Source organism: Poecilia formosa, unplaced genomic scaffold (assembly GCF_000485575.1).
Source record: "Poecilia formosa unplaced genomic scaffold, Poecilia_formosa-5.1.2 Scaffold376, whole genome shotgun sequence".
In the NCBI taxonomy this organism is placed as follows: domain Eukaryota; kingdom Metazoa; phylum Chordata; class Actinopteri; order Cyprinodontiformes; family Poeciliidae; genus Poecilia; species Poecilia formosa.
Window position 1 is genome coordinate 452,966 of NW_006800315.1, and position 16,226 is coordinate 469,191.

Consider the following 16,226-nt stretch of genomic DNA (forward strand, 5'->3'; position numbering starts at 1 on the left):
ACTGTATGCGCTGGGTTTTTACCTTAGAATGGCCAACTCTCTGTTATTCCTGTCAATTTGATACAGTAGATTCTTCCACACTTCCCATATCTGTGTCCTCTGTCACTTTTATCAGCAGTTAAAACTGTTTAATCCGTTGTTAACATGTTGTAACCTGTTTTTCCGAGCCGCCTATAAACGCAACATGAGCGCTACGACGCTCGCGCTGGGTTTCCACCTGTGAAGGAGACCTGCTGCTGCTGGGCGGAGCTACGTAGGTTTGTGTTAGAATAGTCTAACATCAATTGATTAAATCCAGAATCTTCTGACTTCGGCACTTTTGGTTCTGACGGCAGAAATTCCGAGTCTCTGCTGCGCCTCAAACGCAGCAACTCAACAACTTAGCTAGCCAATCAGAGAGCAGCTGCATGACCAGACCGGAAGAAGAGCTCTGATCGATCATGATCGATGACCAGCTCGTTTGACCGTATTTACCAGGTAAGCTCTACAAGATTGCCTGAGCAGACTCCTGGACCGGTCCAAACGCCAGGTTTCCTCCAGAACCGGGAGAACTTTTGGGTTGGTGCTGTTAGACATGGTGATGCGTTCAGGGACAGTTTCGCTACTTTAGTTTCTTTCTTCTGTATTATTTATTTAGGGAATATTGTTCTGTAGCAAAATCAGAACCAGAATCAGAACCGTAACTGACGGCCAAGGAGAACATACTGTTCCAGGAAGAGATCCGGTTCTTGTACAAGAATCAATCCAGAATTCACAGACGAATAAAAGCTGATAACATCAGATCAAAGGTTCATTCAGTAATCTGCTGGAATAACGCGAACCTTTAACTCCATCATTTCTCTCTGGTCCAAAGTCTCCTGGTGAACCCGGGAGTCCAAACCCGTCCAGAACCTGTCTGGATTCAATAAATGAATCAATACCATGATCAGGTTCTGCAGAGAATCCGGTCCAAAGACGACAACGTCAGTTTGAAAGCGAAACCTTTAAGAGTTCCGACCGATCAGAACACCGGACTAACGGGAGGTTCTGGTTCCGGCAGGCCCAGGATGGAGACCCAGTCAGAGTTTTTCTTCTGCAGCGGAGCAGCCACCGAGGTTCTGAAAGTCGGTTCTTTTCAGCTGTCAGGAGAAAAAGTGCTGCTGCTCCTCATCCCAGGTGGGTCAGAACTTTCTGCTGGGGGTCCAGATCAGCTGATCCAGTACTTCCTGTCCCCACAGGAAACCCCGGGGTCGTGGGCTTCTATGAGAGCTTCATGCGGACGCTGCACGGCCTGCTGGGAAGGCCCGTCTGGGCGGTGAGCCACGCCGGCCACTGCGCTCCTCCGGACTCCATGGACCTCGTAGAAGGTAGGTCCAGTTCTGGCCTCAAAACCTTGTTGGTCCGGCCTGGTTCTAGCAGCAGAAGTGGGTCGGACCCGGTTCTGATGGTTATGTCTGCTTGGGGTCCAGATGGTGCGGCGGCGGCGCGACAGGACGTGTTCGGTCTGGACGGACAGATCCGACACAAGCTGGCTTTCATCCAGGACCGGGTCCCCAGAGGAACCCGGTTGGTTCTGGTGGGCCACTCCATTGGCTGCTACATGATCCTGGAGATGATGAGGAGGAGCCCCGAGCTGGAGGTCCGGAACCAGAACCGGAACCAGAACTGGGTCAGGTCCGGGTCGCGCTGACCCGTCTCGTCCTCCTGCAGGTCCTGAAGGCCGTGCTGCTGTTCCCCACCATTGAGCGGATGGCCCAGAGCCCGCAGGGAAAGGTCATGACCCCGGTGCTGTGCCAGCTGCGCTACCTGGCCTACCTGCCGCTCTTCCTGCTGTCGCTGCTGCCGCAGCGCGTCGCCGCCCTGCTGGTCCGTCTGCTGCTGCGCGGCGTGCCGGCGCTGGACCCATGCGTGCTGCGGCCGGTGCTGGACATGTTCTCTGGAGACTGTGCAGGTGGGTTCTACCGGGTCTCTGCGAGCGGTCAGCATCTTTCTCTGTATCACGCAACCTCCTAAATCTAGTGGTCTGGCTTTTACCATAATATTTTTACTGCAAAAACACAAAATTTCAGCAAATGTCTAGTTTTTAATATTTCAAAAGACTTGAATTAAAAGAAAACCAACTTAAAACTAAGCTGTCAGCAAATGAAGAAGCTTTTCCTGATTATTTTAAAAATGCAGCGGCAGATTTTGTCACAAAGTTATTTGCCGTCAGAAACGTTCCAGTTGTTTTATCGATACGCAGGAACAGTGACTGTTTCTGATATGACATGAATACTAGACCCTCACTGAGCGCTGAGTCCTGCGTTACGTCGCCGCCATCTTGCATGTGGCAGCAGAGGATCGGAGCTCCTTAAGTCCTGTTCTGTGTGTTTCAACCGTTTTACGAAACAAACTGGATTCACTGGCATCACCTTTCACAGGTAAGGATGAAAGATCAGAATTACTTTGCAGCCAGAAATTCGCTTCTAAACAACCGAGAAATATTTCCTGTGTAGCTAAATTGGCCCGAAATAACCGCTGATTGTTAGCTTAGCAGCTAATGTTTTCACACTGTTTTCTAATGAGAGAGCTGATGAGAAACCGCTGTTAGAGGAGAAGTTCATTAGAAACCAGAGGATTTAGTGAGGAAAGATCAGTCAGGATCAGAGCTGGAGCTGCTGTTCTTCAGTCTGTTTCCAGCTCAGCTTCACCATGTCGGTATTTAGCTATAAAGATGCTACGAGTCAGAGCAAAACATGCTGGAAATGGCTTTTACACTTTTGGATAATTGGGGCCTGCCCATAGCAATGCATAAGGAGAGCAGTGACTGACCTGCGAAGCAGGTCAGTCACTGCTCTCCTTATGCATTGCATGGCAGGCACCTATTGTTCTACACCCAATAGAATGTCTCTTTATTGGGGCATGCCATAGCATGGTATTTTTAGGAAAAATATCTCAATATGAAGTATAAATGTATTAAGACAGCTCATGTAATGAAATAAAAATAATTTACTCTGTTAGAATTATTTTCACTCTTTGTCTTTGCTGCCTATAGCAGAGTTTACGTATCATACTGTAATGTTTTTTCCAGAAAAAAGAAAATTGTCGCTAATGTTTTACAATGACCGATTTATTAAAGTTTATTGTCTTTACAATAAATTGTCAAAAAAGAAAAGGAAAAAATTTTGCTTCATATCTTGAAACATTAAATGTACATTAAATTATGGAATTATGTAAATATATTCTTTAATTTCTATCAAATAAAACATTGTGCTCTTTATTCAGAAATGCCCCAAAACAATTAAATAATCACATCAAAAGTTAGAAACTCTCTCTTTAGTAATTTCTGTGATTGCCAAATCTCACACACACCAATATGTGTGTGTGACAAAATGTGTCAATGACAGGAATTAATTTAAGATACTTTGTAGAACGGCACTTTGTGAAGTTCGGTCCATTTACCTGTATTAGCTTACTGGGACATATTCCACATTCAATATGGCGGACGCTGTGACGTATCGCAGCAACGGGCGACCCGCTTTATGAGGGGTCTACGTATTCATGTCTATGTGGGCAACCACCCAGGGCAGCATTTTGTGTGAGGGGCAGCCGGTAGAGGTGGGACAGCTTTGCCCTGTGTATTGTCTTGAAGGCAGGCCGCCATGTTAATCTGTTCCACATAGCAAAGGTTTGAGAAGCTATGTGGTTCATTCAGTGTGATAACTAAAAAAAACAATTGCTAAGAAGTATTTTTCAAAGCATGTTCACATGTTTAAGGTTAATTACTTAAGTTAAAGTTTGCAAATTATGCTGATGCCCAGAGTGAGAGTAAAATGAAGATTGAAGTCCTTAAACATTATAGTTTAGTAAATTGTTGATATTGAGTACCGTATGCAATTAACACAGTGGCCTCATTTCTTATGTACTCAATGTTTGATGCTGAAGCTCTATTGGAGACAAAGTTGTACAAGATACTAAAGATTCGGATATTATAAATACATTTATTTGAAGACATTGGAATGTCTGCACATTTTAAAGCCCTCATGTTTCAGTTATTAGAGCTCAGGGAAATGTTTTTATATAATAAGATTTTGTAAAAAAAGGACAAACTGGATGACAGATGACCTTCACACCACAAACACCCACAACACAAACTCCTCGTTAGGAGGAAAGGGGCGCCGGGAAGGCGGGTCGCCCAGGGCACCAAACAGGCTAGGACCGCCTCTGCTCAGGAATTACTGAGCTAAGCTCCAATATTTCCTCCAGAGACTGAAGTACGGTGAGATCCAGTGATTTTGCTGAAGGTTTGATGCTCTGAAACTCCAACATGATGAACGTTCTCCCTCTGCTGTACGGTTCTCGCCTTCATGGTTCTGGTTCTGGTTGCAGTGAACTCCATGTACCTGGGCGGCCAGGAAATGAGGATGGTTCAGGAAAGAGATAACGCTACCATCCAGAAGAACCTGGACAGGGTAAGAACCCATCTGTCTAGGTCAGAACCGCCTCACCACTTCTATCAGAACCTCAAAGTTCTGCCTGTTTCTGTTGCAGCTCATTTTCTATTATGGAGCCACGGACCACTGGTGTCCGGTCAGCTACTTCCAGGACATGAGGAGGGACTTCCCGCACGGAGACATCCGGCTGTGTGAGCGAGGCATTCGGCACGCCTTTGTCCTGGATGCGGGGCAGGAAGTGGCTCAGATGGTGGCCGCGTGGATCGGCGGGTCTCTGACGGAGTGAGCTTCCACGCCTGAGAACCCAAAACCTGGCAGGCGAAACCCAGGGCGAAACGGCCCACCTGAATGTTGATCCCTGACCAACTCACACACAGATCAGCTTCAGGCCTGAAGCTTCATCATCATGTGGGGAATCAGAATTCAAATTGTTGTTTGGCTCATGCAATTAATAGATTAACCAATAATTCATTCAATTATTGATAAATGAATTCTGTGGTTTTGGCAGCACTAGAAATGTTGAGAATCTGAATTCTATGGGACAAAATGTTGGACTTCAGTAGGTTTAACTATTAAATGAAATGTTCATGACAATCATTAGTAAAACTAGAAACTTGGATAAAGAGCTAATCAGCTAGTTTAGTTTTTTATCCAACGAAACCAGCAGTTAGCAGGTTAATGAATCACATTTTTAATCGGCCATTAATGAATGAAATAAAATGCATTTGAAATTTATTATTGAAGTTATTGTCACTATTTTAGCACTTAATGAATTTAACTTTAAATTTTATTTCTCCAAACTAAATTTATTTTGAGTAATAATCACTTTTAAATGATTATTCCTATTAATATTTATTGTGTGAACAGGATGATGATGATCATCATCAGTAAGCCATTCTGGGAGGTTATTGGTTTTTATTATAGAAAGAATGACCGATCCAAGTCCTCAGAACCAGAACCAGGATCTGGACCAGTCCTTCTGCGTGTTCTGACCCATTTGGTCCAGATTCGGTTCTCCAGGTTCTCCTCAGCTTCAGTTCTAAGGTCAAAATACATTCCTGCTCTGTCATGCAGTTACCATGGCAACACTCTGCCTCAGATGCTTCAAGGGTTAAAGGTCAATCAGGGCTTCCTCCTCCTCCAGTTTCCCAGGACTGATGATTTGGAGGTCCTCACCAGGCGGAGGAGGAGGCGGGGCAGAAGGACAGGTCCGGACCTGGGGGGGATTGGGTCGGTCGGGCCGGACCTGGAGGGTGCTGGGTTGGTCGGGGGGGTGGTAGAGGAAGCAGTAGGCTCCGGGCTGGCAGCGGTTCTTGACATTCAGGGCCCGGTCTGTAGGAGCAACAGGCTGCAGGACTCCATCCACAAAGACGCTCAGCGTGAAGCCGGCTGGGAGACAGAGAGGACAGGTCAGAACCTCCAGAACCTCCAGACTCTGATGGTCCATTTGATTTGATAAGGTTTCCACTAGTCAAGAAGTTTTTCCACATCACAGCTGTGTTTTCGATCCTGATGGGGAACAGGAAGTGATGTCACATGTGGGAGGTAGAAGCAGACCGGTACCTTGCTCGAAGCGTGCGGCGCACTGCTCGGTCAGCTCCTGGATGCTTGTCGTGGGGAGGACGCCCAGAGTTTTCGGGTTGACACCGATCTCAGGACAAAACACAGTCAGGAAGTCCTGCAGAGGAACAACCACAGCATTTCAACGTCAGGCAGCTCACCTGGACCCTCTGCATCCCCTGGGTCACCTTGTCCCCTTTGTACCCGAACAGAGTCGTGGCCGCCCGGCTCCTGGTTGAGGGTCCGTCGCCTCTCCCAGCGGTGGATGGAGTCCTGGACCTCTCTGCTCAGCTGCCGCGTCGCTGACCTCTGCTGATCAAACGTCTTGATGTGCTCCAGCGCGCCGTAGGTGGTGGTCAGGTAGTAGGAACCTCAGACACATGGACAGGAAGTGATGTCACTGAGGACCAAGTCCTCGACCAAACCACAGAGTTCAGTTGGGAAGATCTGGACCTGGAGACGCCTCACCACCAGCTTATGGTCAAATTCAGGGTCAAAGGTCACCACCAACTGATTAAGTGATTCAAAAGCTGGAGTTTATAAAGCATTTCAGAAAACCCAGCTTTTATTTTGGCAGTCCATGTCTTGTTTTTGGCAAATAAATATTTAAATATTTAAAACTAAACATTTAGCTCTGAGCTTTATATTTAAATATTTAGTTATAAACTGGGACAATTATAAAAGATGAATAACATGATGAAAATTAACCACCATTTTCTGCCAATAAAACAAATTTTAAATTATTAATTTTTGACCAACTTTCCAAACGGAGCCTCAATGTTCAGAACTGCGACTCCATTTAAGCCCTTTTGGCACCGCAGGGCCTGGGCCGGTTCGACCCGGTCGTATTGGTGCCATGGGTCTGGTGGTTTTGCATTCAGCAGGATACGTCACAAATCGATCTGTTGCTAAAGTTACCGAGGCGACCGCAGGACAGTTTCCTTCTTGGGTTTCCCGTCCTGTTTTTTCTGTGTGTGCTCATGAGTGTGGAAGCTGAGGGAAACATTTACCTCAGCTTTCCATTTAATCAGGGGTGAAAGTAGGGGGGTACGGTCGGGGACCGCGTCCCCCTAAAAGATTTAGCGGGGTTCACAGTACCTGAGAGAGGAGCGGCTGTCTGCTGTAGAGAATCAACGGGTTCACTGTGCAGCTGTGACTGACTAGTTTTTCAAGAACAATCTAAAACTCGACTTAATCAGTTAATAAATATCTTTATTCCCATTTCATATAGTTTCTGAACTGTTCGTGCTTTGCCATAGCAGGTCCAACACGTCGATAGCGGAAGGTTTTGAGCCGCCAGGAGGCCGAGACCAGCACGTCCTCTGACTGGCTTAAAACGTTCAGAACTTTATTAAAGAACAAAACTAAAACATCAACTAAACGTGTTCAAATTAATGACCCAACAACAATAATAATCTCAGTAATCATTGTTTCTACTAGGTGTTGGGCAATTCTGTGCGTTTCGGTTCCATTATTAAAATAACGAGCAGAGCAGGAGTTTAAAATGAACTAATCAACCAGCGCTGTGTTCATGAGAGGATTATTAATGATCACAAAATAAATATCAAGCCTGCAAACCTGATATCGTAACGGACTGAATGTTTTTAATGTAGTCCCTGCTCAGGTCGCGGCGGTTGCCATGGCAACGGGCGTGCTTCACCCTGTATGAGGGTTATTTTACCTTGCGCCTGAATTTGACCTTCACAGCCGCCGTAGTTTCTGAACGTTCAATAAACGATAAACTTGGTCTGTGAGTCGTTCACAACCAAATCAAACACGGTAAATATGTTTCATTAAGTATTTAACAAACAAATGGCTTCTACCGCGATAATTATGTGAAATTAATTGTCTAATTTAAAATAATAGTTTTATTGCTCTCTGGCATCTCGCTTTGAGTCTGAGAGGCTTTTCCTCTATCAAACTATTTTTTTGCCTCTTATTTAGTGGAAATATTGATGTTGATGAGACTTTCTCTAAAATGATAGCTTCTCATTTTCAACAGTGGAGCTATAAAGGTTGAACAAGGTCATCATTCACAAATGACAGTGAAATAAAATCCAGTCCAACATCTGGTTTGAGGTGATTCCTCTGGATCCTGTTGGAGGAAAAACATCCCAACTTCAGCAGATGAGCTTTAACCTCACAGAGCTCTGTGGTTCCTCCTGTCATGGAAAACTGGGATGCTCTCCATGCCATGATGTTCAGGATTTAGGTCTCATGGCATCTCAAGGTGTCAACATGGCAGCCAGAGGGCTGAAGGAGGAAATACAGCTTTATTTTGTAGCAATTAAAGAGCTACCAGCTTTTATCACTTCGCAAAAAAATTAATCAGCACAGAAACTTTTTGTCATAGTTCCCCCAAGAATTTAAAACTACTTTCACCCCTGCATTTCACCAAAAAAAAAAAAAATCTCATCTGAATGTCGAGCTGGACTACCGCTACACCAGGTGGGATTTCCCAGCTGGAGCGACGCCAGATGTGGAAATCCCATCGTTCACAGCCTGGCAAAACTTCTGATTGGTTCAATTGGAGAAATGTTATTTACATTTACTATTAAAATCTTTGGCAGAAGAGACGATTGTAATCCCAGTATAGATTAGATAGATTATGACGAGAATTTATTGATGCAGCATACTGAAAGTCGAGCGCTCCTCTGACCCAGAGATCTGGTCTTTGTCCCGCCCCCACAGCCAATGAACCAATCAACAGCCAACTCCAGACCGGCCCGGTTGGAACCGCAGCTCTCGGGGTTGCAGGGAGCCGGGCGGTACCGGGCTGGAAGTGCTAATGCAAAGTCGATCAGCCCAGCGTCAGCCTGGGTTCTGCAGTGCAAAAGTCAGGAGGAAAGATAGACCACTAACTTCCCCTGCCCTACCTTCGCCCTGGGTGAGCGCCGGGTCCATCAGCTCCATCATGTATTCCACGTCCAGCTGCAGGGCGGCCATGTTGGACCGGGCCAGGACGTACATCATCACAGGCAGGAAGTCGTCGGCGCCGTGGGCCCGCCCTGGACAGATGGGACATTAGAGGACAGTCCAGTCCAAATGGGTTTAGGTGCTCCCTGATTCAAGGTTCTGGTTCTGAACCAGGGCAAGCTAGAATTGCATGGGACCGGTTTGGACCCAACATTGCTAATCTGCTTTGGGGGTGATCTAAACACTGAGCGGTTCTGACCCGAGGTTCTGACCTGGGCAGCTGACGGACATGGAGTGGTAGATGAGCCTGCAGGCCTTCAGCAGCAGCTGGATCTTCCTCTGGGGGGAATACTCCTGGTGCAGCTTGCTCAGCTTCAGGCTGATCCGCTCCATTGCTGCCGCCTCCGGGATGGAGGTGCAGATCCCCAACGCTGTGGTGGTGCTGGCCAGGACCACGGCCTTGGGTCAGGGGGACAGGGACAGACAGAGGATTAGGGGGCAGGTAACTTGAGGGTGTAAATACTTTGAGCAGGCTCAGTGGGAGTGTGAATATTTTGTCCCACCTGGTTCTGCTCCAGCTGCCTCCGGCTCTCGGTGTGCAGCCTCTCCAGGCTCCGGTAGATCGGTTCCTTCAGCGGCTTCAGGACGCTCTTACACAGAGCCGCTTCCACCAGACTCTCTGCACAGCACAGAAAGTACCTCACTCTACTAGCTGCTGCAGACAGCACCAATTATTTCCACATTGCCTAGAGCTCGTGCCTCTCGTTCTCCACTCTTTTTAATGAGGCGTATAACAAACTGCAATGATTGTAGTTTTATTAAAAAGGCAACTACCCCTTAACTGGAAGTTCCCACAGTGCAACAGAGTTAAAACAAACTGACTTCTTCTATGGAAATGAAACTGAACACAAGAAGCCTATGATCTGGTTAGTCACAGGAAGCATATTTCAGTATCATGATACGACAGGAAATGACAGAGGCTGCAGTCAGTGGCTCTGACAGCTGCCAGAGGTCAAAGTTACCCAGCTTGTCTTGCGTGTATTGATGCTGAGGCTCCAGCAGAGCCTGCAGCTCTGTGCTCTGCAGGAGGTAACTTTTCAGCTGAGTCATCATCTGTCTGATCTCCTGCAGAAGCTCTGTGGACGTCGTATGCTTGGACATTGTCTCCAGGGTGAAAGCTCTGTGGTCCTTGACCTGAACACAAAGTGAAGGAGATTCAGGTGGTTAATGGGCCGATGAAGGTTACAGACCCCTCACCATACTCACCAGGTTACCAAAGTAGCTAACAGGGTCTCTGGCCAACTCAATGATTCGCTTGGTGAGGCGGCCATCATGGCAGATGAGTCCAGTAAGGACAGTAGAGAGACGGTGGCGGGCTCGGTCCAACATGATAGTCGGGGTTCTCCTGACGGCTCCTTTGGTGCAGCTCCTGTCTGCAGGAACCCTGGATGGAAGACACAGCAAGACATCACTTGCCCAAGTCTGCCTGGGTGAACGAGTTGGGCACTCCTGTTTTAAAGCCCTATGGCCCCCAGCCTTCTGTGTTGCCATGGGAACACGTCGATGCATCACAGCCATGGTGATCATGTTGCATGCCAGCCATGGTACAGCTACTTCACTGCTACACAACCAAAACAACGAGAACCCAACTTTGCCTCCACGACCATCACTGACCCTCCCCTATGCTGACGCTGTTCCTCACCAGGCAGCGGGTTTATGAAAAGTCATACACTATGTCCCAGAACAACTTATCCTCATCACACATTTCTACCAAAATATGACGGCAATGTGCTGGAAGAGTCATGTACGCAGTCATGATGGACACTGGATTTCACACCGTAGATCTCCAGTAAACAAATCCCAAAGCAGGAAAACATCAAATGCATGACCAGATTGATTTTTCTCAACACTTTCATTATTTGTCATGTTGAGACACACAGAACAGGCCAGCAGACATGGAAAGGCCGGAAACTCGACTGAGACTGGCACTAAAGGATTTAAACACCCAACCGGCCCTTACTCCCCCCCTCCCCCCCACAAGACCCACCTGGGGTTTGCATCCTGCTCCTGGTTAAGTTCTCCCTCTTCCTCTGTGCTGCTGGTTGAGCAGGAATCGAGGTCAGCTGCCAGACCAGCAGCCCCCTGTGGCGAGTACAGGGACACATCTGGGCGCTGAGTCGGTGAGGGAGGGGGAACTTTCATCCCTGTACTCTGATCTGTTAGTCCTCCAGCTGCCTGGTTGGAGCCCCCAGCTGAGTTGGCGAGGGACGGCTTAGTCCTTGGAGGCGGGACCGGGCGAGACGGCTTTTTTATTGCCAGAGAAGATGTGGAGTTGGTCTTTAGCGTGTCCTCCTTCCCCAGCTTCAGCTCTTGTTCCTCCTGCGCTTTCCTTTTCACCACCTCCTCCTCCTGTTCAGCCTCCTCGCCCAGCAGACCTGCCCTACTTCCCCATTTCTCCTTCCTCTTTTCTCCCTCAGTGTTCTTTGCAAGATTTTGTCTGTCCTCCTTGGCTGGCAGCTGGCATCCTGAGGTACACTGGAGAGGGGCAGGAGGTACTGTCCCCTGGGGCAGCTGGGGGGCAGGAGGTACTGGCCCCTGGGGCAGCTGGGGGGCAGGAGGTACTGTCCCCTGGGGCAGCTGGGGGGCAGGAGGTACTGTCCCCTGGGGCAGCTGGGGGGCAGGAGGTACTGTCCCCTGGGGCAGCTGGGGGGTGGTAGGTCTCTGCGGTGGAGGCGATGTTGACTTCCTCACTTCTTTCTCACTCACTGCTCCTCTTCCTTCCTCTTTTCTGTCAGATTCTGGAGTACCAGAAGACGTAGCTGGAGGTGAGAGAGGAGAGGAGAGAAGGCCTGAAGTCAGGCTGGGGGGCCGGGGGGGCGGCCGTTTGGGAACTTTGACCTGTGGAGTTAATTTCTTTGACGTTTCTCCATTCTGCAGGGAGGGGGTAACTGCTTCACTGAGGAAGGACTGTGGTTTGGAGACGGAGGATTTTCTTTCTGAACTGGGCCCCTCCACAGGCACTGGGTTGACATACAGGTAGGAGTTGGGCTGAACGGTCCAGTCCGGGTTCTGAGGCCTCTGGTTCAGGTCAGACATCCAGAAATCTGCAGCACAAGCATTCAGGAAATGTTTAATGCCTCAGAGACGATGAAGTGAAGCAGACGGGTTTCTTTACCTGCACCCAAAGCAGAAAGGACCTCCAGGTCCTCTTCCCTGGTTGCCACGGCAACAGACAGAGGTAACTTCAATGGCATCGCAAGAATGTCTCTGATTGGAGGATCAAGTTCATAAAAATCACAACTGGATTAAAGAAAGCTTTACATGATTATGGATCCACATTTTAACTTTAGAAAGTACAAAATAATCAGCTTAGCAGAGGAAATGGCTGATAAAGCAGAAAATACGGCTCATGATGAATCATCTGGCAGAATGGTGCATCCCCATCCGTCAATTTAAGTCATTTGATTTTAAAAACGGTCAACAGTTTTACACATCAATTACTAATTATAGTTTTACTAATTGTAGTAAAACAGGAAATATCTGCAAGATCAGCCAACATTTCTAGTTTGTTTAGGAAGCAGGTCATAAAAATATATTAACAAAAACCTGCAGTTTATATCAGCTTCCCTTAGCTTAGCTTCTCTTAGCTTAGAATAGCATAGCTAGGCCTGTCATAACAAATTTTGCTGGATGATAAATTGCCATAGTTGTTGTTTTGATATGCAACAGTAATAATGACAAAAATGCAAGAACAGATTCTCAAGGATCAATAAACTTTAAATTCTAATGAACATTTAAATGCCTGAACTGGAAGACATTTGAAAAATCCAAAATAAACAGAAACAAGAAATAAAATGAATAAGTTTGTGTAAACAAAAAAGGTTGAGACCAAAACACCAGGATAGAAACTTTTATCATTCAGTTTTTGGTAAAAAGAGAAAAACAATAAATAATTGATTTGTTTATTGTGACAGGCTGAAGCCGTAGCTTAGCTTCCCTGTTGTGTGTGTTTTACCTGCTGGTGCAGTAGAAGGAGATCATCTTGAAGACGTCGTCAAAGAGCAGCGAGGATCCCTCCAGGTGAACAACTGGGAACAGGATCAGGTACAAGTTACATCAGCTCGGTTCTCACTCCGCATGACGAAAACCTGGCTTCGTTCTGTGCTGATATCATGTGACCCATACAGGTGTGATGCTGTTGGACCGCCACGCCGCGTACCGCCGGAGCGCCGCCTTCATCAGGCAGCCGGACCGAGATCATGGTGACCCGATCTGCTGCAGCATGAGCCAGGAACGTCTGCAGAACATCAGAGGAACGTTAGAGGGAACAGAAAGGGAACATCAGAGAGGGAACAATTAAAGTCTTACCCCTGCTGGCTGGTTCTCCAGGAATCTGGAGGCGGTGTCTGGACTCAGGCCTCTGGGTTGCCACACTGAGACGCTCCCCAGCAGCCGGTCCAAAGAGCTGAGCAGACACGGACCGGGGGGAGGGGCTAGGGCAGGGTCAGAGGTCAGGTCGGGGGGAGGAGAGGAGGAGAGGACGATGGGAGAGAGTGGAGGAGGAAGAGGAGGAAGGAAGGGCGCTGGGAGCTGGGAGGATCTTAGGAGGGGGTGCGGGGGCTGGGGCCGGCCCGGCCTGGCGGGTGGAAGGGAGGAAGAGGAGGATGAATGGCTGAGGGGGCCGCTGTGGCTGCAAAGAAGAAGAAACATGTCATGAACCTTGACCTAACAGAGCTGAGCCCTTTTCTTTTGGAGCTCATGATCTGGATCCAGGAGGAGTGATACTGCGGGTCAACGACTGATGCATTATGGGAACAAGAACTCTGATCATCAGTAACTGATGGATGTTCAGATTATTCTATCAAAACATTTTTCACTTTAAAAACATAAATGAAGGAAATCCAGAAATGAAGATCTGAAAATTTAAAGTTACCAACAGGAGGCGGTTCTGACAGACCGGACCCGACCCACCAACAGGTTCCCGTCTCAGATGAATGCAGTTCTACTAATCATCTGCTGGGCAGCAGAACCGGATCCAGACCGGATCCGGCGCTGTGATCAGACTCAGTCTCCAGGATTGAGAAGTTTTCATGGCTTTTGACGAAGCCATGAAAACAACTTATTCCCAGAATAAATGTGGATTAGCGAGTTTCTCTTTCTGTAGATCAGATTATGGAACAAACTGAACCGGACTGAGTTCTGGTGCAGATCTGGGTCTCCGTCCAAGTTTCTGAATGTCTGATGAAAATGTTTCAGCAGTTTTGATGGATTTTATCCTGCAGTTCAAGTTCCAAGAGGCAGTAGAATGTTCTGGACCCGCTGCTGATCCACATGGAGGAACTGAGTCATCACATCTGTTCCTGCTGCCACAGGCTCTGTAGCACCCCCTCCCCGGTTCATAGCAGAACCTGCCCCCCCTCTGGTTCATGTTGCTCCTTGCCCCCTGGCCCCCTCCTCAGTCTCCTCCACGGCCACCTCAGGAACTCACCCTGCGTCCTGGGGAGCTCCGCTGGCCTCCATCAAGCTTCCAGAGTCCGGCGAGTCGACGGTTCTGTGTCTCTCGGCTCCATGGGAAACTCCGCCTCCAGTTCTCCTCCTGTTGCTCACTCGGGCTGAAAAAGGGAAAAACAGCGAGGCAGCAGGAAAACGTTAGTCTGCTTCAGCCCTCCCTCACTCTGTGTCTACTTCCTGAACTCAACATGAGAAAGGAAGAGGCCAAACACTTTGGTCAGACTTCCTCCCACCGATTCTGCCTTCTTTCTCTCTAAGCATTCTCTCTGCTCCAAAGCTTCAGTCACACCAAAGTCCTGGTGTAATTTTAGGTTGCTGTACCTTTAAATCGTAATGTCTCTAACTGAAACTCGTCCTTTTCTCCCCCCTCCTCTTTGTGGTTAAAGTTTTCCAGATGTCTCCTTCCAGACTGAGGAATGTGCAACTTTGATTCTGCAGGCCTCACACTCTTCCAGCGCTCGTCCTCATAGAAACTCACTGCTCCTGCTTCATCTTCCTCTTTCTGGAAGATCGCTTCTCACTGGAGGTTTCTCTGCTCACAGTGAAGCACAGTGAACAGCACAAATGACGCTGTTAGCAGGACTCCCTGCCTCAGGACGCAACCAGAGCTAGCATCACACGCTGAGTAGGAAACAGCAAGAAATGTTGCCATAGTGCAGTGCTTCTCAATTCCAGTCCTCACCGCATGTTTTAGATGGGCCTTTTTTCCAGAACAGCTGATTCAAATGATGGCATGACCATCAAGTGCTGCAGAAACCTGTTAATCACCAGAGATACAAACCCGGTGTGGCAGAAGGGAAACGCCTAAAACATGCAGGACAGGGGGCCTGAGGACCGGAACTGAGAAGCACTGCCATAGTGACAGCTGTAGGAGTTTGCATGGTCACACACCGCATTACCCCTCCCTCACTCTCTCTCTCTCTCTCTCTCTCTCTAATGCATAGAGCAGCCGAGTGTGGGGACTGTGCAGCTGCTTCCTGTGTGAATGTCTCTTTGCCTGTGGACTCTCAGCGGTTCTGCTCAGCGAAACATGACAGCCAGGTGTGAGTGACCTCAGCCGTGTGTCAGTGGCAGCCAGTCGCCACTAGAGGGAGCCACGTGTCAGTGGCAGCCAGTTGACTTTAACCCCTCCACAAGGGTTGCTAGCACTCTTCAGCTTTAAAGAACATCGATCACAGAATGAAAATATGATTGAGAGGGGCTGTTCTTTCTGCTTACATTAAACTAAGGGCCACTAAGATTAGGTATGTTAATTATAAGCAAAGATAAAACAAAAATCAACTAGTTAAGACTGGATAGGGGAACAAAAGGCTAACTACTGATAAATGCTATGCTAAGGTATGGTAAGCCAAGTTAAGACTGGGTAAAATAAGATAAACAAGGCCAAGACACAGGAAGACAGCAACATTTATGGTTGATTAAAAAAAAATGCAACATAGAAAGTTCAGGTGAGGTAAGATAATGCAAACCAAAATAACCTAAGTCAGGGTGGATATAATAATACAATAATTAATTTAATTCCCTATGCACTTTTTGTTAAAAATCTCAAAGTGCTACACATGTAATTGCAGAAGATAACAGCCAAAGCACAATGTTAAAACACTTTATTAAAAGTGAGTAAAATCAATGACAAAATCACACAAACGCAGAATAGACTTGTTTGAAAAGTATAGCTTGGTCAGAGGAGCTATATATACTAAGCTATGATTTGAAGAGCAACTCTATGGTAACAGAAATCAAAAAAACACAGATTAGAAAAACTAAGATAGAAAACTAAAATAAACCTGGCTAGCTTAAAATAAGACAAGCTAAGCATCAAGTTTTGTT

At 47.4% G+C, this 16,226-nt stretch overlaps 2 protein-coding genes across 6 annotated transcripts; one reads left to right on the plus strand and one right to left on the minus strand.

Annotated features, from left to right (window-relative positions):
- Window positions 1-274: 274 nt before the first annotated feature.
- Window positions 275-5,148, plus strand: ldah (lipid droplet associated hydrolase). 3 transcript variants are annotated; one of them, XM_007575408.2, is made up of 7 exons: window positions 275-477; window positions 1,040-1,155; window positions 1,218-1,346; window positions 1,449-1,618; window positions 1,690-1,930; window positions 4,348-4,430; window positions 4,510-5,148. In XM_007575408.2, exons 2-7 carry the CDS (start codon window positions 1,047-1,049, stop codon window positions 4,696-4,698), a joined length of 921 nt encoding a protein of 306 aa, XP_007575470.1. In that variant the 5' UTR covers window positions 275-477; window positions 1,040-1,046; the 3' UTR covers window positions 4,699-5,148. The 3 variants fall into 3 exon arrangements, with proteins under 3 accessions (XP_007575470.1, XP_016518000.1, XP_007575471.1); XM_016662514.1 differs by having other exon boundaries at window positions 275-1,155; XM_007575409.2 differs by lacking the exon at window positions 1,040-1,155.
- A 106-nt stretch (window positions 5,149-5,254) lies between these two features.
- On the minus strand, window positions 5,255-15,526 carry rin3 (Ras and Rab interactor 3). Of its 3 annotated transcripts, none has more exons than XM_016662507.1 (15): window positions 14,878-15,524; window positions 14,377-14,500; window positions 13,257-13,578; window positions 13,074-13,185; window positions 12,904-12,976; window positions 12,064-12,155; window positions 10,936-11,992; window positions 10,155-10,332; window positions 9,911-10,082; window positions 9,452-9,567; window positions 9,161-9,347; window positions 8,849-8,980; window positions 6,177-6,343; window positions 5,976-6,090; window positions 5,255-5,801 (listed from the first exon to the last, which is right to left on the minus strand). In XM_016662507.1, exons 2-15 carry the CDS (start codon window positions 14,406-14,408, stop codon window positions 5,524-5,526), a joined length of 3,033 nt encoding a protein of 1,010 aa, XP_016517993.1. In that variant the 5' UTR covers window positions 14,409-14,500; window positions 14,878-15,524; the 3' UTR covers window positions 5,255-5,523. The 3 variants fall into 3 exon arrangements, with proteins under 3 accessions (XP_016517993.1, XP_007575478.1, XP_016517994.1); XM_007575416.2 differs by having other exon boundaries at window positions 14,721-15,524; XM_016662508.1 differs by lacking the exons at window positions 5,255-5,801; window positions 5,976-6,090 and having other exon boundaries at window positions 6,250-6,482; window positions 14,377-15,526.
- Window positions 15,527-16,226: the final 700 nt, after the last annotated feature.